At 40.5% G+C, this 24961-nt stretch overlaps 1 protein-coding gene across 1 annotated transcript in view; it reads left to right on the plus strand.

Annotated features, from left to right (window-relative positions):
* Positions 1 to 24961, plus strand: part of Akap13 (A-kinase anchoring protein 13) — a 177502-nt gene that overhangs the window by 39557 nt on the left and 112984 nt on the right. Inside the window, 3 exon segments of the mRNA XM_042698540.1 lie at positions 1163 to 1206; positions 11951 to 12098; positions 22365 to 22661. Coding sequence (XP_042554474.1) covers positions 1174 to 1206; positions 11951 to 12098; positions 22365 to 22661 — 478 coding nt within the window. The 5' untranslated portion in view covers positions 1163 to 1173.

Here is a 24961-nt window from a genome sequence, read left to right on the forward strand (position 1 = left end):
AATTGAGAATAGGTGCAGAGGTGCCTGAGTTGGTTCTCTTACTGCCTTTATACCAGCAGAACACAGTGAAGCCAGTGGTCTGCAACTGGTTAGAGATGATTAGATTCCAGAGCCTCCCAAAGTGTATTAATTGCCTTTTTGGTTAACTGGTTCCAGAAATATATAGCTTGATCTGGAGCAGATCTGTGAGGATTTTCACACCCAGAAGAGTTTGTTGAAATCACCCATGGTCACCCATGGACATCATTCTCTGGGTTTGATAACCTTTAATTTGTACTGTTTGGATTTCACTTCATTGCCACTGAGGTTATAATCTGGTAGAATACTAGATGTGGAATTTATTTTTTTTCTGTGTGAATAACATTTCTGTGCTGTTTACATTTATGGTTAGTATGTACCTTAATTTATGTATTTTGAATAAGAAACTTCTTCAGATGGAATTATAATGAAGTCATTCGGGTCTACTCTGACTCTAGTGAGCATGAAATTGGTTTATGTCCACATTCAGAGTGTTTGGCGGAAGATTTGCCATTCTGAAGCCCTAGTGAATCACCAAGTTCAACTTTGGAGAACATGCTATTCTTACTATTCAGAAGTATATTATACAACCCTGGAAGACTTCTCTAAAGCTCTTTTGTGAGAATTCATTTAGTGACAGAAATAACCAGGGAATTCAGCCATTAGCTTTGAGAAGGATAGCCGTTCAGCTGTTCCCGGCAAGCTGCAGCGTCCCTTTTTCTGTCATCTCTCACCCTCCCAACCCTCCCTAGTGGATGTGGGGAGAGCCTCCTTCCTGGGTATGCAGCATTTTGTGAGTTTGTAGGGTTATATAAAACCAGATCCTACTGGTTCTACTTTGGTATTGCTTTAAATGTCCTCTTGGTTGTTGAAAATTTCTGTGACAGAAAAGCCTCCTGTCTTTATTTTTCAATTAGCAAATCTCTCTCCTTTCTCGAAAGATTTCAGTCTGGAATATAAGTAATTCAGCAGTCTTCAAGCTTCCTCCTTCCCAAACTCTAAGGAAAGCCGGATACACAGTAATCATACATGTTGGATTACGCTCACAGAGCTGGACCTTTAAGTGTTTTTTATATTTCTGGAAACATCTTTTAACATCTTTTTAATAGTTTATTCTTATTTATATCTTGTATTTCTCTTTCAGTGTCCTCGGTCATGAAACTTACTCCACAGCAAGCTCCATTATATGTGAGTAAATACTGTAGTTTTTTTTTTGTTGTTGTTGTTAAAAATTTTAAGTGCTGGGGCTGGGAAGGTGGTTCAGAGGTAGAGCGCTTGCCTTGCATGCCTGAGGCCCTGGGTTCGATTCCTCAGCACCACATAAGCAAAACCAAAAAAGCCGGAAGTGGTGCTGTGGCTCAAGTGGTAGAGCACTAGCCTTGAGCTGAAGAGCTGAGGGACAGGCGCCCAGGCCCAGAGTTCAGACCTCACGACTGGAACCCCCCCCAAAAAAAAATTTTTTTTAAGTGCTGTTACTCATTATTGTCATTTTAGCACATTCTTCAAAAATTACATTAATACTTGATAATCATGTCTTCTCTGAATACTGTATTTCTTTTTGAGTTTTCTGTCTGTATGTATCACTTACTTGCCATAATCAATGGCCACTCTCATGTGACACAGAAATATGAAAGCAAGTTTTATACATTGTACACATGGCTTAACTGGCATACACTTCAGGAACTGAGTTTGAATTAACTAAACGACTAAATACATACATAGACTGAGCTGGGAACAAACAATACCTATAAGCTTTTGAAGGAGTCTAGCCAGGGTAGGTAATAGGATGCACAGATAAAACAAATTGTCCTGTAGATGGCATGCTAACTTCCTGTTTTTACCTGTTGTACCTGTAAGAATTGAACATTGAACGGCCATCTTCCTTCTGCCGTCATGAGTTATTCTGTGTGGCAGCTAGGTGGCGAGCTGTCATTGCAGAAGCGCTGTTTACCTTGGAATTCTGGATGAAAGAATTCTCTCTAAAGAGAGGAAATTAGTAGTTGTGTCTGTGTTTACATTATACAGCAAAAGAGTCTTCTTATAATTAATTACATTGTGGAACTTGAGATGGGATATTATCCTGAATTATTTGGGTGACTCATTGTAATCATAGGGGTTCTTGTAAGTGAGTGAATGTGTTAGGACAGTCGGAGATTTGAAGATGCCTCACTGCTGGCTTTGCAAGTGCAGGAAGTAGCCGTGAGCCAAGGAATGCAGCCTCTAGGAAATGAGAAAAGCAAAGAGACCCCATTTCCTTTCCAGAGCTCCCAGTAGGCACATAGCAATATGGATGCAATAGGCAGTCAGTTTAGCATTCATTGAGTGAAATAAATGAAAAGCTGTCTAGGTCAAACTAAGAAATTTGCTTCTTTTTTTGTGGGGGGATGGTGGTGGTGGTAGATAGACTGCCTCTTTTGTGTTAGAGTGGCATTCTAGAGACATGTTCCATGAAACACCTACCAGGAAAAGGTACTAGAAGCAGTCTGATCAATTCCGGAGTCCTGAATGATTTTCTTTAGTCTTTATGGGACTTAGGGTCTGAGCTACTTGTCTTCAGGAAACCATATGACTGTTAACATTTTTAATAAACAGAATATACATACTCTTTGGAGCTAGAGCTCTTCTCCTTGTATAGGTACCAACCATAGCCCTTTGTCAGAAAGGGTAAAGGGTGAAGCAGTCAGTAAGAAAAAAGCCAAACACTTGAAGGAAAGGTTAATATTTAGAAAACTAAGCCCTACTATCACTCCTACAGAGTAAGCTACTGGACCTAGCAACCAGATCCCAGTGACAGTAAATAAATCCTCCCCCAGAATAACAGCTGAAAAGGAAGCAAAAAATATTAGATTTCCGAAGGAGGGAATTGTCACTTTTGTTTCTTCTTCTCCGAATCAAAAGTACAAGGGACTCGTGGGTGTCAATAAGTAGCATGAGTAGTCTGAGCACCATGCTTTATATTTCAGAGAAAGTCATGTAAGCTTTATCACTTGACACTGAAGTGAAGGCCCGGGGTCAGCTCTGCGTGTGGGAGGAGACTGGGGAGAGAGGAGAAATTTGATGAGTCACAGGAATCATTCATTGTATTTTAGGATAGTTGAAACCCAGTCTTCTGGAAGAGTGAAGAAACTGAATAATGATGAGATTGAGGGAGCCAGGCACTGGTGGCCCCCGCCTATAATCCTTAGCTTCTTAGAAAGCTGAGATCTAAAGGATGCGGTTCAAGGCCAGCTAGAACACATATGGGAGATACCTTCCGTCTCATCAGCCTGGAAACTGGGAGCCTGAGATTAGGAGGATTGTAGTTACAGCCAGCCCCATGCAGAGAAGTCCCTAAGACTCCACCTCAACATGGGAAGCTTGGCATGGGGATATGTGCCTGTCATCCCAGCTGTGACAGGAGGCCATACACAGGCAGATCACTGATCACCATCCAAGTGCACACCCAGGCAGGAAGTGAGACTCTGCTTGAAAAAGAACCAGTACAAAAAAAGGGCTGGAGGGGTGTGACTCAGTGTAGAATGTATGTCCCCAGTACTACCAAAAAAAAAAAAATCAAGATAAGCCAGGTGAGATTAATTCCCCTGCTAGTTTGGAGGCTGAATAGGTTAGAGGATTGAGAGCATGATGCCAGTCCAAGTAAGGTTAGTGAGACCCTGTCTCCAAAACAAAATGACTTAGGTGCTAGAGCACCCTGGACTTTGGAATGAGGGAAGGAGGGGCAGAGATTTGCCTGCAATTTCATAGGGGATTATGATAGGTCTGGTCAGATAACAGAATTTGTTCCCCCACTTAACAAAACAAAACAAAAAGTACACGTAAAGAAACGGCCTATACCCCTTTTGCAGGAGGCAGGCTGTTAGTTGGCTTGAATTTAAGATCTGAGTACACACACAGAGAATTACAATGTACATGTTGGAATAATTGAGTTACCTAAGAGGAAAAAAATATAACAACCAGAAGAAGTGGGGAGAGGTATTTGATAAAGCTTAATAGGACAAAGATCATTTTTTGTATATAGTTTTTTTTTTGTCGTTCATGGGGCTTGAACTCTGGGCCTGGGCATGGTCCCTCAGCTCTTCAACTCAAGGCAAGCGCTCTACCACTTGAGCTACAGCGCCACTTCCAAAGATCATTTTTTGGTGGCAGGAATATCTTTATAATCTGTAGAAATAGAACAGTTTATTATTTGAAGTCATTCTTAGTTGGAAGTAGTCAAAGTATGTTTTATAACTTTTCACAAAGTTATAAAAGTGGAACTATGTAGCTATATTCTTTATGCCTAGTGGGTCCTCAAAAAGATAGTGATTTATTAGCCCCAAACCAGTTAGAGTCAGGTCAAGACCCTGAAACACTGAGGGATTTCTCACAAAACATAACCATAGCTCCTGTGGTTCTTCCATTCTTTTTATGTATCACAGTACTGCCTCTACTACTTTCTGAAATGTTTCAGTTGGCTTTGGACACTTTGTGGTTGATGTGCTGTGTTGCTATAACTCTAGAGGCTATTGTAGGGGCGATTGCTGTGCCTAACCTTGACCAAAGTGGTTTATATTGAATGCTGAAATTCACTAATCAAACTGATCATAAGGACACATTCAAAGAGGGAAAACTTGGGGTTCATGTCTTAGATTCTTCAGTGATTAAATTTACCTTTTTATGACTGTGAGGCATGTACGTGTGTGTGTGTGTGTGTGACAGAGAGAGAGAGAGAGAGAGAGAGAGAGAGAGAGAGAAAGCCATCTCTGGGGCTTCCTCGAGAAAGGCAAAAAACATTGTTTTCAGTATTTACACAGTAAATACTGAGAAAAGGGAAGTAATTCAAAAGTATTTAATTTGATGAGGTATTCAGAGATAGAAATTCTGTTCCAAGACATTCTCCATGATAATATATGGGATAATAATCACTACCTACCATGTGTTTGGGATAAAACCCACCCTTATTAGATTTTCAAGAGGAAGAGCCATTCCAATTAGAAAGCATACTTCCAGAACCCCAACAGATCTGGTTTATTATGTTGTTCTTCCTCTCTTTTTTCCTTCCGTACCAGTGTTTTTTTTTTTCCTTTCATGTCACATCTTCTGAGAGGAGGCAGAAACAACCATTCTGACAGCACTCATAAGAAAAACTGGCAGGCACTGGGTGCCTTCTCCCTGTTTACAGCGTGTAAAACAAGACTGTCACTGATGATTTTACGAGTTTCTATTAGAATAGTCACCGTTCCCCAATGTTCTGTCCTCTGTCTTCCTAAGGAATGGAAAGCAGAATAGGATCAGCCATGAAAAACTGTTATTGCATTTCCTGCTTGCTCCAAAATGCACTCTCTGATCCCAAGACACACAGAGAAAGCTGTTCATCTTTCAGGATTCATTTCCTACCACTTCTCCTTTTGGAGCTTAGTCTGAGCCCTTACTCCTATGGAATCTAGTACTCTCCCCTCTCTTTTGAGCTGCAGTTTGCACGGTCTTTCTTGTGACACTGTCGACACTTGAGGTGCACCTTTGTGCACACACCTTTCTCCATTTACTCTGTTGTGTTTATCTCGAGGGCAGGGACTTTGAGCATCCATCAATGAATGAAATCACACAGGAGGACTTTGTGATCCAGAGTCCTCTAAAGTGACAGTGTCACTTTGCTTTGACCACATGGATGGGGTCCTTGGAGAGGCTCTCTTCTAGTGAAAGCCTGGGACTAACATTACATGAACAATGGAATTTTAAAAGAAACCCAAATAGTCTAAGATTTCTGTGCTCTATATCTACTGGGAACTCTGTGTGCTTCTAAGTAGTTTCCTTTTATTGATCTGACAATGTGAGGACTTAAGATTTTCTTATTTTTCAGAGGGGAAATTATGAACAGGAAGATGTGTATTTTAAAGTTTCAGTATATTTGTTGTAACACTAGACTTTCATTGCCTTCTCTGTGCTGTTTTGAGATGAGACTTAGATTCATCAAATTGGCCCACTGAACGCGCATTTCAGAAATCCATAAATGGCTCCATTCAGATGGAATATTGAGGGGACACAGACATTACATTCTCTGGAAAAGCACACAGATTACTGATTGGTTAACCAGTGAATGTTTTACATCTTCAGTAATTTTTCTTATTCCCACACATTTCTCTGGAGATTTTAATGGTTTCCGTCAGTATACTTTCATGTGGGGCAAGACTACTTACCCTTCTTTGAGTAGAAAGAACACCACTTTTGCTCTCAGTTTTGTTGTTATTTACCTTTTTTTTTTTTAACCAACAAAGAGCTGTTAGCCCTTGTGCATCCTTGGTGCCCTTCACAAAGCTCTGTTTGGATTAACTGCTGACCCCATGTGGTATACACAGCATCTGGCGGCCAGGGTGGAATTCTCAGCTGTCTCTTTGTTTTGTCCACAGAAGGAAATGTGAGTTTTATCTTCCTGCTCAGGCAATGGTACATTCCTTTTTTGGTTCTTGAGACCCACCAGTCTGATTATGGGCTTGTTTCCAACCATTCCCTGTCATCATCTTGAATTTGTTAGAGGTCAGAAATTATCTTTACCCATTTTATTGAACACAGAATTCCTCTTGGTCACCTGTGGCATTCCTACATTGTCTAGTCATTCAGTCTTGCATGATTAAGAGATCTCAGGCAGCATAATTTTAAGAAGCTATGGCTGTAGCTGTTTCTTTAGAGCTGGTGTCTTTTCTTCTATGAATTCCCGTTTTCCAGGTCTTAGGACATTTATTCTGTTTCTGCCACACCTGTGGCTGTGATCGTTGGTTGTCTGTATTTTATTAAGTCTCAGAAATAAAAGGGTCCTCTTTTCCTTGATTACATAGCAAAAAGACACACTTTAGGAAATGGTGTGCTGAGATTTGAACTCCAGTTTTTCTAGAGTATGGGATTATGATGTGTGGTAGAAGGTGGCACAAATACCTGTTAAAATTGTAATCACAAATGTATTCATGTATTCAACACTTGCTACTACCCATGATAATCTATGTCCTATTTTTCATTCTTCCTTAAAATCATCCTGATGACTTTATAACTATTCTTTTCTGTATTTTAAAGATGAGGAGACAATATAAAAAAAAAACTTGAGGTCACTTGATAAGTTCATGCAGTTAGTATGACAGAGAATTCAAACCAGGTTTTTTGTCTGAAGCCAAGGTTCCAAATGATATCAGGACCTATATTGCTACCATGTGTCTATTCTCAGCCCTGCATAATGGAAGTAACTGGGCTGTTGCCTAGGACTTGTTTATAAGGATATTGGTGGTATTATTAAAGTCAGACCAAGAGCCTGAGAAGTTGAGTTAGGAGGAACGAGAACAGTTTAGGACAGACACTAGAACTTTGTGATACTGGCCCAATGGAGTGTAATGCTGTGGAGCCGCTGATTTCTTAGAACCTTGGAGAGACACTTAGTATGCTCTCGAATCACCTAAAGGCATAGTAAAACATAAATTGCTAGGCTATATGCTTGGAACCTCTGATTTAGGAGGTTAGAGACAGAGCTGAGAATCTACCTTTCTAGTAAGTTCCTACATAATGCTTCTAGTTCTGGGATAACACTTGGGGAACCCCATAGAGAAAAGTGCAAGGGTTTAGGATCTGAGTAGGTAAGTGTTTAAATATATATTCTTCTGCTAACCAGTTATGGGAGTCTTAGGTTCTTTTTTTTTTGTTTGTGTGTGTGTGAAAATACTGTACAGAGGGGGTTACAATTACATGAGGAGAGTCTTAGGTTCTTCTGAAGAATTAGCAGGGCATTATAGAAAGGACAGAGTCTAGTTAAGTGTTGACCTAATTTTTGTAGAAGTTCTAGAGAGATGTGAAGGACATGAGGGAGGAGTTGGGTTTTATTTTCTTTTTATAAAACATCCCAATAAACTCAGCTCCCTCCAACTAGTTGCAGTTTGTTTAACAAGAATGGACTAAGAAACTGAGTTGGGTATCTAAACACAAAGAGAACCTCACACACTTACCTCCTTAGAATTATCCCTTAGAGTATTTATCATTAGATGATTTCTATATATTAAATATTTTCCAATTCTCTGTCATTTCATTCCTTCACCAACTGAAGTCTCAAGTATTCCATCTTTTGGGGGGAAGAAAGTTTCTCTGCTTTTTAGAGAATGCAACATATTTATTGAGCGCCATCTGCTGCTCAATGAGCCAAATAAAAATCTTGAGGAATTTCTTCTCTCAGTGTTGCAAAATCATGAAACTATATGTAGGTCAGGCCCTTTAGAGAGATGTTGAGTGTATACAAAGATGAACTAGTGCTGATTCTCCCCCAGTAGCATTGTAATGACATGTTTAAGGGCATATGTACCTACCCGAGTTGCTCTGCTTTGAGTCTTGAGCAGCTCCATGCACAGGCATTTCTCCATACAAGTTTCCAGGTTGTACCTTGTAAAAGGGAAAGTTTGAGAGTCCGATCTCTCTACCTACAGAAGCTGGTAGATTTATCACATGGTATTCTGTCTACATGCATGCTTGTCATTTTCCCCAGAGGGTGTAGGTCTGGTAGTTTTTACCCTGGTAATTCTAGTACTTGGTCGATAGCAGAGATACAGCATATTAAACCCAGGGCACCATGTGCTTGTTTAACATGAATGAGTGAATGATTTAAGATTGCAGTAATGAGAACAGAAGGGAAGGTAACGAACATATTAGTTTGGGGCCATTAAACTTGTTTACTGGATGGGTCTGGAGGAATTCATGCCAACAATAAAATGTTGAAATAATAAAGTAAAATATATTAAAGAAATGTTTTAAGAACAAAATGCTTTAAAACTTTTTACACATCAACATTGAGGGTTTATGTAGTGTTTATATTTTGAAACATAAGCCAAATACTAATGGATGGCAGTCGTATTTGCTCCTAACAAGTCATTTAAAAAGTTTTTAGCTTTAAATTAACACTGACCAGCTTTCTACCTAATTAGTGTAGCTTAACAATCATATCTTACTGAGATTATATTACCCCTAAAAGGCTTCATTGTTATTAAAAGTATTATAAACTTGTTACTAATGAATAGTTATTGCTATAAAAAGAAATTTGAAATGTTTTAGTAGGTAAGAATATCACAAATCTGAGAAGTGCTCTTTTTTTTTTTTTTTTTTTTTGGGTCCGGTGGTGAGGCCTGAACTCTGGGCCTGGGCGCTGTCCCTCAGCTCTTCAGCTAGCGCTCTACCACTTGAGCCACAGTACCACTTCCGGCTTTTTTTTCTTTTCTTTTTTTGCTTATGTGGTGCTGAGGAATCGAACCCAGGGCCTTATGCATGCAAGGCAAGCACTCTACTACTGAGCCACCTTCCCAGTCCCCCCCCCCCCCCCCTTTTTTTTTTTGATTGGTTGTGGGGCTTGAACTCTGGGCCTGGATGATGTCCTTCAGCTCTTTAGCTTAAAGCTGAGCACTCTACCACTTGAGCCACAGAGTCACTTCCAGTTTTCTGGAGATAAGAGTCTCATGGATGCTTCTGCCTGGGCTGGCTTTGAACTGTGTTCTTCAGATCTCAGCCTCCTGAGTAGCTAGGATGACAAGCCTGAGCCATTGGCACCCAGCTGAGAAGTGCTGTTTTCATCTAGCAACTGTCTGTCAGCACACTTAATTAAGACCCTGACAAAATGATCAAGTTCAAGCATACATTTCTCATTCGTAAAGAAATATGGCACTTGTCTTTGTAAAGACAGCATTGTTTCCTGAGTTCAGTGACTGGAGAAGTGGCGGCACAGATGAGTTCTCTTCTCGGGGTTGAGTCACATTGCAGTAATAATGGAGAATGGTTGAGAATCACCGTGGCAGTGTGACACACTTGTTAACTCTGCAGCCAGACTGATTTATCTGTCCTAGAGACTGGCCCTTTCCTTGAATAGCAGAGTAATTTATTCAGACATTTCTTCAGGAGGGTTGGAGTAAAGCAACTACCTAAATAAAGTTTTGTTTTTTTTTTTTTTTTTAACTGAAATCTGTTCGTAATTTTTATTTTTTTCATCACCATTCTGCTTGCTTAATCTTTCAAGGCCATTTCAAGTAAAACAGAGTGCCTAATACTACTGCAGTAAAATTGGAGCCATGTGGATGGCTTGTGATTTGCTCATCTATTTTTAATTCCAAGTGCTGTCTTTGGAATCCACATTTTGAATGGCTTGGGAATAAACCTTTTTTCCTCCTCTTTAGTATTTGGAGCATAAGGTTGTATGACTTAATTTTTTCGTCTTCTTTTTGTTTTTTTTGGTCCAGTCGTAGGGCCTGAACTCTGGGCCTGAGTGCTGTCCCTCAGCTCTTCACCTCAAGGTTAGCGCTCTATCACTTGAGCCACAGCGCCACTTCCGGCTTTTTTTTGTGCTTATGTGGTGCTGAGGAATCAAACCCAGGGCCTCATGCATGCAAGGCAAGCGCTCTACCACTGAGCCACCTTCCCAGCCCAATTTTTTTTACACAATGGTGGTATAGAAATATCTCAGAGTAGCCGGGCGCCGGTGGCTCACGCCTGTAATCCTAGCTACTCAGGAGGCTGAGATCTGAGAATCGCGGTTCAAAGCCAGCCCGGGCAGAAAAGACCGTGAGACTCCTATCTCCAATAAACCACTAGAAAACCGGAAGTGGTGCTGTAGCTCAAGTGGTAGAGCGCTCGCCTTGAGCTGAAGAGCTGAGGGACAGTGCCCAGGCCCAGAGTTCAAGCCCCATGACCGACAAAAAAAAAAAAAAAGAAATATCTCAGAGTAAACTTATTTCTTGGGAATGAACCTGATATGGAAAGCTTTGCTGAAATGATTTCAGCTGCCTGTGCTAGCCATCATCTGTCCCCATGAAAAGGCAAGAGAAGTCAAGTAGATCTGAGTAGTCTCCATCTGACTGAGCATTTAGCTTCTCTCTTTCAGCTGACTGTGAGCATTTAGCTACTCTTCCTCCATCTGACTGTGAGGTTATAACAGCTTATCTCCATCTTTGCTTCTCAAAAAAACTCCTGTCCTTTAACCTATTTGGGTAATGCACTGCTCTCTTTTTAATTATTTAGGTGTAAATTACCTCTAATACAGAGGGCAGAGGTCCTATTTCCTTTTTTTTTTTTTGATGGGGGGGACTTGAACTCAGGGCTTAGGTGTTGTCCCTGAGCTTCTTTTGCTCAAGGCTAATTGTTTTCTACTTGAGCCACAGCTGTGCTTTCAGCTTTTTGGTAGTTTATTGGACATGAGAGTTTCATGGAATTTCCTGCTTAGTCTGGTTTCAAACTACAATACGCAGATCTTAGCCTTCTGAGTAGCTAGGATTATAGGTATGAGCCACTGGCTCCAGGTACATTTTATATTTTGAATTCTTCAAAATATGACTGTCCAGTCAGTAATTATATTTGCATAAAACTATTATAGGTACTGAACATGTAGTTCAGTGCTACTCTGCAAAACTCTTGGATTCCCTTCCTAGCATCAAAAACAAAAAAAACAAGCCCACCTTGAAAATCCAATGCTTACTGCAATGAGGGGGCCCAAGTTTAGACATTTTCCCCTTCCCTCCCTCCTTCCTACTTTTGTTCTTCTCTATTTTGGCAATTGAACTCAGTCTTCTAACTTGTCAGACATTCACTCTACTAGCTACACCTTTAGCCTTTTTTGCTTTGTTTTTAAATAGGGCCTAAAGTTTAGGCTTGGACCAGAATCCTTCCATTTAGTTCCTGCTTCTCATATAGCTAGGATGACTGGTATGTGCTACTAAGCCCCATGCTTATTGATTTCACATGGAGGTTTCTCACACTTTTTGCCTGAGCAAAATGACTCTAGGCCAGCCTTCAACTTTGAAATCCTGTGGTTCTTTACCTCTCGTGTAGCTGGGATTACAAGAGCCACCACACTCAGCAGATTTGTTTCCTTTAATATGGTGTTTTGATAAAGGTAGATTTCTAAGAAGAGCCTTGCTAATCAAACTTGGTAAATCTTTTCTTTTCCTAGGGTGATTGTGTTGTTACGGTACTGCTTGCCGAGGAGGACAAAGTTGAAGATGATGTCGTGTTTTACTTGGTATTTTCGGGTTCCACCCTCCATCATTATACAAGTACTCGTAAAGTCAGCTCAGATACCTTGGAGACCATTGCTCCTGGTAAGTGTCTGAGTGGAATCTTTTGTCACATTTACTAGATAGCTACTTATCTCTTGGTCTGATCCACCATCAGAAAGTTGGTGATTGGTGTTTGGAGATGAGCTTTCTCAGCGGAACTTAAAGTAAACAATTTATGTATTTTCATCAAAATTAAGAATAATACTCCTTGATAGAGAACTTTTGAAAATATCAACAGTTTTAACTATTTCCCTTTAGAGAAAAGTTACAGTTGAACTACCAACATTTTGTAGTGCTTCTACTTTGTAGGTATGAGTTGGATTAAAAAAATTACAAAGTTTGTGAAGCACTTCAAATATCTGGCCTTGCTGGTATTGAATTGTGTTATGTTCTTTTTTATTCCCATGTTATTTCATATGAACTTATTTTTTGTCTGGTACTTACAAAATTCTGGAAATTATACCCTTCTCAAGAACTGAGATTATTATGACAATTGAGAGTTATATTTGTACTTCTGGTCAGAAATGATTTTGGGAAGTGTAGGATTTAAAAATTCTAGTCCAGGCCTAGGATGAGCCCACACCCCCAATTTTCAGGAAGAGGAAATTAAAGAGTGTGGTCAGGATAGATGTCAGGTTCCTTTCTGAAGTGTATTAGGTATCTTGTTTGGTAACATGAAGCTCCCAACAACTTGTTTCCTGTAGTGGATGGATATCCAGCAGGGGCCATTCAGTACCATAGTTCCTGAATATTTATTATATTTATTATGCACTGATGATAGAGAGAGACAGGTCTAGGTAGAATCAGTCTCTGACTGCACTCCTACTAGACATATATATAATTTTTGTGAAATTATTCTTTTCTAATTAGAAAGCTTTTAGGAGTAAAAGGTTGGGGGGATGAGAGAGAGGATCTGCTACACACATACATACATATATACATATACATACATCTATACACACATATTGGTTAGGTACTAAGAGAATATAAGGAGATAAAGGAGAAATTACAGATCTGATAAGGATGTAGCTCTGGTCCTGGCTGTGATACTTGGCCCCAAATTTCCCAGGTTTCCTCTCTTGGAGAGACAGGTTCCTGTAAACTCTTACACTTCCATTAGCCAGGGCCCTAAATTAGGAAAGGTGGCAAGCATTTATTTTCTTTGAAGTCATTGTCTGCCTTACTTAAGGATTATACTTGCAGCCTAGTGCTCTTAACTTTACAAGTAGCTCCTTGCACCGTTTTTCCAGCCCACCATCCCGAACCAGGGCCCATTTCTTTCCTTGGCTTTGGAACCAGGACACCGATGTTTTCTTTGTACACACCCTTTGCAGCCACACCCCTCCATGGGTGTCCATTTGTATTTACTGACTCTGAGTATTGTTGCCCTAGCAACCAAGCCAACTGGAATGGGCAGTGGACTCTGCCACTCTCCTCTATTTTTGTCCGAATCCCCAGAAATCATTCCAGACCCATTCTCGTGGATCAGGAATCCTCTTCCTAACTTCTTCGGTTTTTGCTATCCACACACCTTTTCCCTTAGCCATTTCTCATCCTATCTGTAGTGCCATGGGCTCAGTATTTTCTCCCTCTCCCAGTTGGCCTGATGGGTCTAGTACCAAATTTAGTCAGGCTGCCTATAGGAGGTGCTGACCACAGCAGAGGCTCCCCAGTGCTGATGAGGCAGCACCTCACTTAGCATGTCTGGTCTGATATGGTGGGTGTACAGATGATCAGCAGAGAAGATTCCCACCTGGAGCCTCCTGTTGACGTCGTTACAGGATTTTGGTTTGTTTGTTTGTCTTTCCAGCCATTGCCCTTTGGATTAGCTTAGGAATTAGTGGCGGAAGACTAGAAGTAAGCTATATAGGGGGTAAAGTTAGTGTTGAATTTCTTTTTTAAAAATATCCTTAAAAAAAAAAAAAAGCTTAAACTGTCTTCTAGATGTTGTAGACTTCTTCTTGAATTCAACCTTTTCCCCCTTCTACAGGTCCTTATTTTACTGCCTCCTTTCAGCATTCCCTCTCTTCTCTTTGCTTATTTTTCTCCATTGCCCTTCTCAATTATTTTCCTCTAATACCTGGGTTTGAACTCAGGGCCTCATGCTTGTTTGGCTGCTGTCTTTACCACTTGAGCCACACCTCCATCCCAGCATTTTTCTAGTGATTTGGGTGAGAGGGAGTCTTGCAGACTTTTCTGCCCAGGTTGGCTTCAAACCTCAGTCCTCCAGATACCATTCTCCTGTGTAGCTAGGATTATAGGTGTGAGTCATTGGCACCTGGCTGTACTTCTCAGTTTTTACACCTTATATATTTTGTTTATATATGTTATTTTTTGTCCTGTACTTACCTAAAGTGTTGAATATGGAAGAAACAAGGGTTTTATTTGTTTTGTTCATTGGTGTATTCAAAGAAAACACCCTATCAGCACTTCTGGTGAGTTGAAATTCATCCTGGTTTTCAGAAGCCAGTCTTGTAGAAAGGTACATCCACCCCCTCCCCCCTTTTTTTCTTTGATTAAATAAATGCAAAAGGAGTCTCTGGCTTCTTGAATTGAATTCATAGCCTGGAGCAGGAGTCTGTGTCTCCTTCCAGAACTACCTTTGATGATTTCTGTGCGTCAGTTAGTAGTAATGATAGCCTCAGATTTCCTGTCTGCTGAGGGCAGTTGGATTAATCAAGATTTCTTTTGATGGAAAGTCTGTACAATGCTTTGTGCATCCCAGTTACTAGCTAATTGTGAGCTGGCTTTTCGCAGCAGCTGCTTCTGATAGCCACGTCTGTGCACCCTTTCTGCTTACGTGTGGACTAGCTCTGCAATTCCTAGTCATTTGGGCTGACTATGAGAAGAAAAAGAGCTTTGTGCCTTGTTCTTGCTTTTAAGGTCATGCTTTATCCAGATTGCTGGTTCTGACTTATTATGAGTTCTCTGTATATTTCACTGTCACTATTTTGTAACATTTTAGTCCTTACTAAAACTAGATGATTGATTGACCTTCAGAAGGCAGCTACTTCTTGGTGTTGGTCTGTAACCTTTTATCTTATAATAGTTCCTACAGATAGGTTGGGAAAGGAGACATTTGTAAATGGCCTTCTAAAACAAACCTTTCACTTCAAACACTGAAATTATACTTGCGTCCCATTTTCTCCCTCCTCCTGAATCCCCCCTGCCATGTTTGAATGCTTTCTAGCAAGAACCTAGAGAGATTATAATCTTTCGAGGTGATTTACAGTATATTTTCTTGCCTTATAGTATCTTCCTTTAGAAGCAAAAGATTGGTTATAATTCTCCTTTTAAAAAAAGATTTTGGTCAGCCATGGGGCTTAAATTCATGGCCAAGGCACTGTCCCTGAGCTTTTCTGCTCAAGGCTGGTACTTTACCACTTTGAGCCACAGTGCCACTTCTGGTTTTCTGATGGTTAATTACAGATAAAAGTCTCAGGGACTTTCTGGGTTGGCTTTGAACTATAATCCTCAGATCCCAGCCTCCTGAATAGTTAGGATTTACAGGCATGAACCACCAGAACTGGTCTAATTCTCCCTTTTATTAAGTAAAAGTATGTACCCCTTGGGTGACATGTGTGTAGTGATTTTGACCTCCTACTTTGTCTGAGTTGTTTGAATGTTTTTTTAATATAATGTACAGTAATATTTAATACAAAAATTTTGATGATTGAAAAACACGTTCTCTTGAAACTAAACCCACTTTTGCACTAAATAGGATCAAAACAGATCAAGTCTTACAGTAAATACTACATTCAGGCTACCTATGAGATACCTGGCACAAGAGTATAATTTGCTGTGAAATGTGGGTCTTGCACCATGACCCTTGTCAACCTGAGGGGATTACTGTGTTCTGTGCAGGTGTGCTTATCCTTTCCTATTCCTGGCTGCTCAGTTCACTTTTTGAGCATGGGGGGGAGGTAAGCCCCTCTTACTTAACTACCCCTCTGATGTGACAACATCAGGTTCCAATAAAGATTCTCTGTTAAACTGCAACAGAGAGGTAGGGAGATAATGCCCCTGACATCAGGACACATTAGGAAGGTTGGCAAGCTGAGCAGCCTGGGTAGAATAGGCAGTAGTTAGCAGCAGAGAACAAGTGGTGGGCCAGGGAGAAAGTAAGACTGACAGTACTTAGAGCCAGGACCTTGAGCTGCTGCCCACATCTGCACTGAGTCCCAGGTGTCCAGCCTTGGGGCTGGAGCCTGAGGCCTAAATCCCACGCCAAAACCTTAGCTGTTAGGGGCCCAAATCCTGTGATGTTATCTTGCCTGTCAGAGGCCAGGGGCCCAGTGCCACTGCTGCCCATGTTCTCCACCCTGCTGCTGCAGTACTCAAAAGGACCTGGACTGAACTGAGCTAGTTTCTCCTTGCCTGTGCAAGATTTCCATCTGGGTAGAACAAAGGGATATGATAGTGTGTGTGGGGGGAAAGGGTTGTTAGTTAGCAGCCTAGCTAGAGGTAGAGGCTTTAGAAGTATAGGCTTTACAGGTATATTCTAGAATACAGGAAATCACATTTTTTTTTTTTTTTTAGCATTAATTAGCCCCTTTTATACTCCTATACATATAGAGGCATTTCCCCAAATGTACTATCTAGCATCAGACCACCACAATCAAGCAGTGGTTGCATACTTTTCTACTAGTCCTCGCTCCTATCATAGTATCTGCAGACAAAATTTTCCCTTAACTTTATATCCATTCAAAAAGAAGAAAAGGACACCAGATTCTGAAATACATCGATGCCAAACAGAGAAGTGAGAGCATTCTTACTGTATTTTCCATCACTGAAGCACCCTTTCTTTCAGAGATTGACATCTGTGAGGGACTGGGTGTGGCTGATCTAGCAAGCTCTGTTGGGGTTCCTTTTTGGATAGCTGATAAAACAAAGTCCTGATTGTTCTATCCTCAGAAGAGAAGGTCCGGATGGGATGTGTTCCACTTTTAGCTTAATAGGAAATGAAGTAATCCTCGGGTCATGCTTTAGCAGTTTTGTTTATCTGTAGCAGTTTTTCGTTTCCATGGGTTGCAGATGCTTTATGCAGTGATAAGCACCCTGCAGGAAAGCTCTTCCAGCCTGAGGCAAACAGACCTCTGCCTACAGGCTTAGAAAAGGTGGGCTGAATGTTTTTAAGAGAACCTTTAGCTGTTGGTTGGTGCTGCACACTTAGATGGTGCTGCTTGTAGATTTGTTTATTCTTCCCCTTTTATTTTTGGAAATGAACTTTACAACTTGGGAGGAAGGAGTGGAGGAAGAGAGAAAATGGGAGAAAAATGAGGGCGGGGATAACATTGTTCCACCAGAAATGAACCTTACTTATGTAGCTGTAACCCCTCTGTACATCTCCTTGACAATAAAATTTAAAGAAATAAAAAAACTTTTTTTCAACTGAACAACATTTGGCACTGAAGCTTTGTTGGTCCATGCTGGCTGGAGAAGATCTTTGAAAAATTTTAGAGATCCGCTTTCCTTGAACCATCACCAACTGGAACATTTGAAAAGCTGATGAGAACGACAGTTTCAGCTGTCTGTTTTGGGCTATTTTGTGAGGTTCTGGCATTCTCATTTTTGGTTAAAGAATCAGGCTTTAAGATTGAGTTACTTTCTTAGCATAAGCAAACTTGTTTTCAAGGGAGCCTGGGGTCCACACCTAGTATTTCCAACTCTGCATCTCATTGCCATTACTGGAACTCCTTACAGTTCATAAGCTGGAGACAGATCCCTTCCAGCTAATGAGTTTATGTATTATGTATGTATTATAATATATAAAAACCATAACTGTATTATATACACATACCTATGTGCTGGAGTTTGAACTCAGGGCTTTGTGCTTTGCTTGGCAGGTGTTCTACCTCTTAAGTCATGCCTCCAGCCCTAAAACTGTGATTTTTGTTTTACCCTAATACCAGGAAATTGACTGGACAAAGAAACACCATTGAAGTAGCTCAAAATCTTGCTGCCTGACTTCCTTACTTGTAGGTTCTATTTTTTTTTTTTTTATGCAAAAGGTTAATTGTGATTTTTACATCAACTTGGATGTAATTTCCCATCCTGTCTGTATGGTGCAGTGTAGTTAATGTCCCACATGTACTATGTACAAAGGCAGTGGTCATGGGACTTATGCCCTCTGCAAATAGTCACGTTTCTGGAGTTTGCAGTGGGAGAAGGTTTATGTGTGCATGTGCAGCAGTTCTAGTTTTATGACTAGGTTGATACTATATAAACGTTTTGTTCTTAAATACTAATTTTTTCTCCTAGCTGCTTTACACAGAACACTATGGGAATTCAAAATTAATCTCGAGAGCCACTTTAGCATAATAGAAAACATTAATAAAAGACTAGCCCTGTCAATCTGCATGGTTGATTTCCAGAAACAAGGGTGAGGTGCTTTGTTTTTCCTCAGTAGAAACTCTTCCAGTTTACTCTTTAATGAAGTCTTATCAAGACATACTCAGGTCTCCATTTCTCTTAAAGCCTTCGGTTTTTCTTTTGAAAAACAAATCTTTAATCACACCAAACAAATTCTAGATATGGCACATTTTATGGGTGATTCATAGTTTATCCTTTAGATTGTGAGTTCATGTCTGAAGGGAAAATATTGGACTAACAGTTGGACCGTTTTCCTAGATATCTATCAGGCCTTTCATGGCCTGATGTCTGCCTGACACTTGTTATAGTTTTACATAAATAGAGCTGAGAATAGCTCCCTCATACACTCTTCCACTTGCTAATAGATTCCTTTGCCAAGCAGCAGAAAGATATACTTGTGCTGCCAAATACCCACCCCCCCCCCCCCCACCTCACTTTTAGGTCACCTTGACTCGCTTTCCCATCTCATTCTGTCTAAGCAAACAATTATTTTAGCAGTCCCAGATCAATTTCTGAGCAGCTGCTTCTACAGGTCACAGCTTTGAATAAAAGTATTATTGATCTGCTGTGGATCCTCACTCCCCTCCCTTCCTCCCTTGCTCTTCTTCCTCCTTCCATATGTTTATACATGTATGTATGTTCATACATCCATACAGAAGGTGATTTCATAAACCAGTATGTGTTGTTTACTTCTGTTGACATTGTGACTCCCTTCCTGATTCAAGTTTTCATGTTTCTCATCTTTGCAGAAGTTTGGGAAAGGAGATTTAGTAAAGAATAAGGACTGTTTATAACCATTGTAAGTGTAATATCTCCTCTTAAGACACAGTCAGTTTAAATTTTGAAAGTAGAATTCAATTTGGATCCCAGATTGTTTATATGATGGTAGAATTGTGACATTTGTGATGTTACTGTTCATTGATTTTTAGTCATATCTACCTCATGTGACTTGTGAGAATTTAGGTAAAGTTGTTGAACTGAACAAATGATACTATGGTATGGTTTTGTTAGAGGCCTGGATCATGACATTTTTTTCCCCATAAAGTAATACTTCTGAGACATAAATCCCCCTGCCCCTTTTGAAAGTAATGTGATGCTGTGTATCTTGACCCCACTTGGTCTCAGAGCATCACCTACATCTTGTTTGAGTCTTTCTTGTGGACTGTGGACTATAAAGCACTGGAAGGTTGAGATTCCTGTTTGTCTTCACCTTCTAATCACGCTACCTAAACGCGATGGCAGTCCAAAGGTTAGTGGTTGAACCAAATTGAGTTACATGCTACAAAACGTTTTTTTTAACTAATGTCCATTCGTTGTGTGAAGGGGATTTCATTGTGACTTCCACATGGGTAAACAATGTTCCCGATTGCCTCACTATCACTCTTCCCCATTCTACTCCCACATTTTCACACCATTGCAGCAGGCTTCATTGTTCCATTGTCAAACATGAAAACTAGGTAAAGCGTGTCCATCTTCTCTCACTCCGTTGCTTAGTCCTCTGTACTCCTACTGGTGTTCTTCTTCAATAGGGCTTATTATTTATTATCTTATTATTTTTTAGTGTGTTAATTATGCCAAGAGGTTTTACTCTGGTGTTTCAGACATACATATGTTAGGGGTTGCTTCGGAGAACCCTCTCTGTTGCTGCCTGTTCCTCTATTCCTCCACCCTCTATTATCAACAGCTTCCATTGAAATTCTTTGTCTTCATACATTGTTCTTATTTGCTGTAGCTCAAAATTACTCACCCTCCATATTTCTTTTTTCCTCTTTCTCCTTCCCATCTTCTTTCTACATGGTCCCGGAGTTAGAATCATGTTCTATGTGTATATATGTGTGTATTTGTAAATTATGTATACAGGTATATACACGTATGTACATGTCCATGAATAGGTAATGTCTTTTAAATCTAGGTTCAACATGTGCAAAAGTATATAACATTTAGCTTTTTTTAGCTTGGCTTATCTCAGTCAGCAGATGTTATGGAACATTTTAAAGTAAATACTCTGCCAGGAAGGTACACAAATCTATTACCAGAAATTAATTGGCATGTTTCTGCTGGCATTAATGTTTGTGTAATTAGGCTGATTACTCTTTAAAGTAATTTAAAAATTTTTTTCCCCTAATTTTATTTCACATATGAAGTGTGTAAGTTCCATGTACATATGGAATTGCTGGGGTGGAAGATGCTCCAGCTTTCTTTAACCTTCCCAGAAGGAATTCAGCTTGGGAGGCAGTATACCTCAAGGAGCTAGGTGATCCTCGTAGTCCTGAACCTGGATTCATGGTCATCTGGCCTGTCCTTCCAAGTGTAATGAGGCTTCTTCACCAAGGCTTACCTGATCTTATCTTCCTTCCTCTGTTCATACACAGTGTGGCTTCAGACCCCTTGGATCAGCTGAGACTTTGAATAGTGTGTTCTACTGCCATGTATCTGTTGTAATGGGCATGCTACTTTTTGAAGTTTCACTTTTCTCATCTGTCTCATAAAATTGTTACGTAAATAGATACAAGTCAGATGCCTGGTAGGTAGCAGATACTTGGTTAGTAGCTACTTAATATCAACCTAGAATTTCAGGTGAGCAGTGAGCAGTTTTCATTTGTCACAAGGGCAAAAGACTTGAGGATCCTGGGGGAAAGGTGACTAGAAAAATCCTTGGCTGCTTGGAAAAAAAAACCTTCAGTTTTCTCTGTCAAAAAGAACAGAATGGGGGCTGGGAAGGTGGCTCAGTGGTAGAGTGCTTGCCTTGCAATGCATGAGGCCCTGGGTTCGATTCCCTAGCACCACATAAGCAAAAAGAAAAAAGCCGGAAGTGGCGCTGTGGCTCAAGTGGTAGAGCGCTAGCCTTGAGCTGGAGAGCTGAGGGACAGCACGCAGGCCCAGAGTTCAGGCCCCACAACCAGACCCAAAGAAAAAAAAAAAAAAAGAACAGAATGCTTAGTTTGTTCTGATTCTGAAATGTCTTTTTCCTATGTTAGTGAAGTAGGAGTGCGGACTTTAGGAGCACTTAGAGGGTCCCTGCTGTGCTGCTGCGCTGTGGAAGCAGTACCTATATAAGGTATAGACCAAGAGAACTCTTGAATTCCCAGGGTGCATGACCAGTCAGGCAGAGAGTGGTGTGATGTAATTTTTTTTTTTTTTTTTTTACTCAGAAAGGTGTTTTATGGGAGAAGAGAGCTAATGAGTGATGGGTAATTAATGATGGACATGTGGTTAGTTGATCAGTATTTGAAAGTGGAGAAGAAACATTAGTGCTTTTTTGAATATGATCTGTGTATTGGAAGCATGTAATTAATTCTTAAAGGCTAACAATCTAGGGGGGAAAACATCTTGATTCTCCAGAAATACTTTGCCACACAGAAAGTTTGTGCTGTGAAAGCTCGGTAATCTGGTCTAGGCTCATCTGTTTGAGGTAGGCTGTGGGTTACCCCCGTGTGGAGGCTCCTGGGTGCCTGCCAGTCTGTACAGTGGGCAGTGTAGTATCTTTGGTATATTTGCTTTTTCTGAACTGGGCTTCTAGCCACTGCATTGCATCATCCTTATGTGGCTCAGGTGAACTCAGTGAGCAATCATTATTTATTTGGTAGGCTAAGGTATACTAATGATAACTAAGTAAAATCAGGTAAATTGATTGCCTTGTCATTCAGATTGAATGGCAGTAGTTGACCATCATAGCCCAGTCTCTTAGAGCTATTAGTAGAGATGTGGTTAAAGCTGGGATGATCAGTTCCTTTCTGTTTGTTAAGGGGGCCATATTTGCATAGTAACAATTTAAAAAGCCAAAAAATAGGTTTTAGAACTTGGGGAACTACTGTCAGTCCTTAGAAGCAGGCCTGAAGGAGCCAAAGGCCTCTGCCTCTCCCCCTGCCCCCACAACGTCTTTCCTGAGGGGACTCTCTCTAAGGCTGTTTCCTTTCTTGTCTGTGTTTTCTTTAGGTCATGACTGCTGTGAGACAGTGAAGGTGCTGCTCTGTGCCTCCAAAGAGGGCCTTCCTGTGTTTGTAGTGGCAGAAGAAGACTTCCACTTTGTCCAGGATGAGGCCTGCTATGCTGCTCGGTTCCTGGCAGCCAGTGCTGGTGACCAGCAGGCTCTGAACTTCACTCGCTTTCTTGACCGGTCGGGACCCCCATCTGGAGATGTGAATTCACTTGATGAGAAGGTCGCTCTGGCGTTCAGACACCTAAAGTTGCCTGCAGAGTGGAATGTCTTGGGGACAGATCACATGTTGCATGGTGAGAATTTATGTGACTCACAAACAAACGTCACATTTGGACCCTTCTGTTTTTGTATGGGGCTCCCTTCTTAATAATATGGTTGTTCTACTCAAGCGTACTACAGTGGGTGAGTAAATGGTAGAACTACTATAGCAAAGCAACTACAAGTACCCAGGAAGGCATCAGTTCAAGGTTCTTGGAAATGACCCTAGTAGAGACTGGCATATCACCTTCTGCGGGTCTGGATTTCAGGCTTGATCCCTTCATCAAGGAGGCAATCATCCTTCATGAGGAGACAAGACTTTGGTGTGTGATTATCGAAGGCAGAGTTTCTGTGCTGTGTTCTGTGTGCTCTAGAGGTTCTGTAGTTGGAGGAAAGGAATGCCTTTGGGAGCCTGAGGACCGGATAAGCTTTGAAAATCCCCACACTTCTGGCGCTTTAAATAAGAGTTCTTCAAATAAGGTCTCTACTCTTGTTAAAACAAAACACTGATGTCATGAATACTTACGTCTGTCCTCTTACTCAAAGGGATTCCCACATAATTAGGCTTGTAATGGATGACATTATTAGGTGTCATGATCATCCATGTACATATTTTAAGTGAAATATTAAAAAAAACCTAGGTTCTGTAAATAGCATCTTGAGTGTAAATCTAATTGCAAAGTCTAGAAGTCACACACAGATGAAAATGTCTGCTTTAATACTGATGAAAGCACAGATGAAATCTGAATTAGTGCTCCCACTAAGATTTTGCTTATACTTTTTTTTTTCTTTCCCAAGATCAGAATTTGAACTCAGCATCTGATGCTTTATGCTCATTGGCAGGCACATTACTACCTGAGCCATGCCTCCCACCCTGTTGCTTATACTTTCTACTTCCTCTCCAAAAGAACATGTGCTGTGCAGAGTGTGCACAGCTTAGGTTATTGTGTTCCTAGAGCTAGCAGTTCCTGAGGAGAGATACCTAGAGGGGCCTGAGCTTAGAGCATGCTCAGGTGCTCTGATCTCTGATTCCTTAGATTCACCCAATCTTCTTCCCAAGGATAATGGTGAATAGTATTTGTGAATTAGTCTCTTAAGTCTACTACACTTAACAGTTCAGTTCAGCCCTTGATCTTCCATCAGAATGGTGGTGTCCCCCTTTTATCAGGGAGGTATCCAGATAGGTATCTAACATACTAAGACAGGCCTGCCCAGCTAAGATATGAAAGTGTAGACTACAAAATCAAGTCAAGAAAGAGACCATTTATTCTTTATCTAACTCATGTAGTAGCCAAGTAACTTTTATTTTGCTAAAATAATCAAGATAATCAAGATTCAGATATTTGACATCATATTGGACCTCGGTACTTCTCACTCCTGCCGTTTCTGTAGTGATCTAGGGGTCTTTTATGAACCAGCATTAAAGTACCTACCACATTAATTCTGTGTGGGGCTTATAGCACTTTTTTTTTTTTTTGGTTTTGTTTTCTCTTATTTAAATAAAAGAGGACCTACAAGTTCATGTTTGGGTTTATGTTCCATTGATAAAAAAGAAGTTAGAAAAAATGAAGAAGGTCTGAAGCATAGGGTATGTCATTTTCCTGTCTTTGATAGGAGACTGGCCAGCTTGAGTGTTCTGTGCATTTTTAATTCTACCAGGATTGTTGAGGGTCCAGCCAACTGCACATTGACTACTTCTAAAAAAATGTAAATTGGCTACTTTAAAAGGGAAAAGGTATGGAGTAAGCTGGGCGCCTGGGACGATAGTACAGATTAATAGGGAGCCTCGATACCTAACGAGGACTGCCTGCTCACAGGTGTACAAAGGCATATGTGGGGTTTGTGGCTGATCTTCTCCTATTCTCATTGTTGGTTGTGCAGTGTTTGCCTTTTAGCTTTTTTTCTAGGTCAGTGTGCTCAGATCTCTCCATAATAATCAGTGCACTTAACTACCTAACTATACAACATTTGTATGTAGTATGTTCCACAGTCTCCTTATACTTCGGACACAGGCATGAAATTAAGGAGCTTTGGCTTCAAGCCAGTTGGTGGTGAAAAGTTCTGAAGTGTTTGACTCCAGTAATGGGCAGATGGGGAAGGGGCTTCTTTGTTTTGATTGTAGTTTGAATTAGTGTAGATATATGCATTTGTCAAAATGTTACCAGATGTTTCACCATTTGCATTTGACTACTGGATGTGTAAATAAACTTAAAATTATAACTATGTGTTATGGAACTTTGATTAATGATATGAATGCTGAAGTATATCCCTAGTTTGAAGTGCACAAAAAATAAGATGGATTGATAAGTGTGTGGATAGAAAGTTGAGCAGATAA

Source organism: Dipodomys spectabilis, unplaced genomic scaffold (genome assembly GCF_019054845.1).
Source record: "Dipodomys spectabilis isolate Male_0828 unplaced genomic scaffold, ASM1905484v1 ptg000233l, whole genome shotgun sequence".
Taxonomy (NCBI): domain Eukaryota; kingdom Metazoa; phylum Chordata; class Mammalia; order Rodentia; family Heteromyidae; genus Dipodomys; species Dipodomys spectabilis.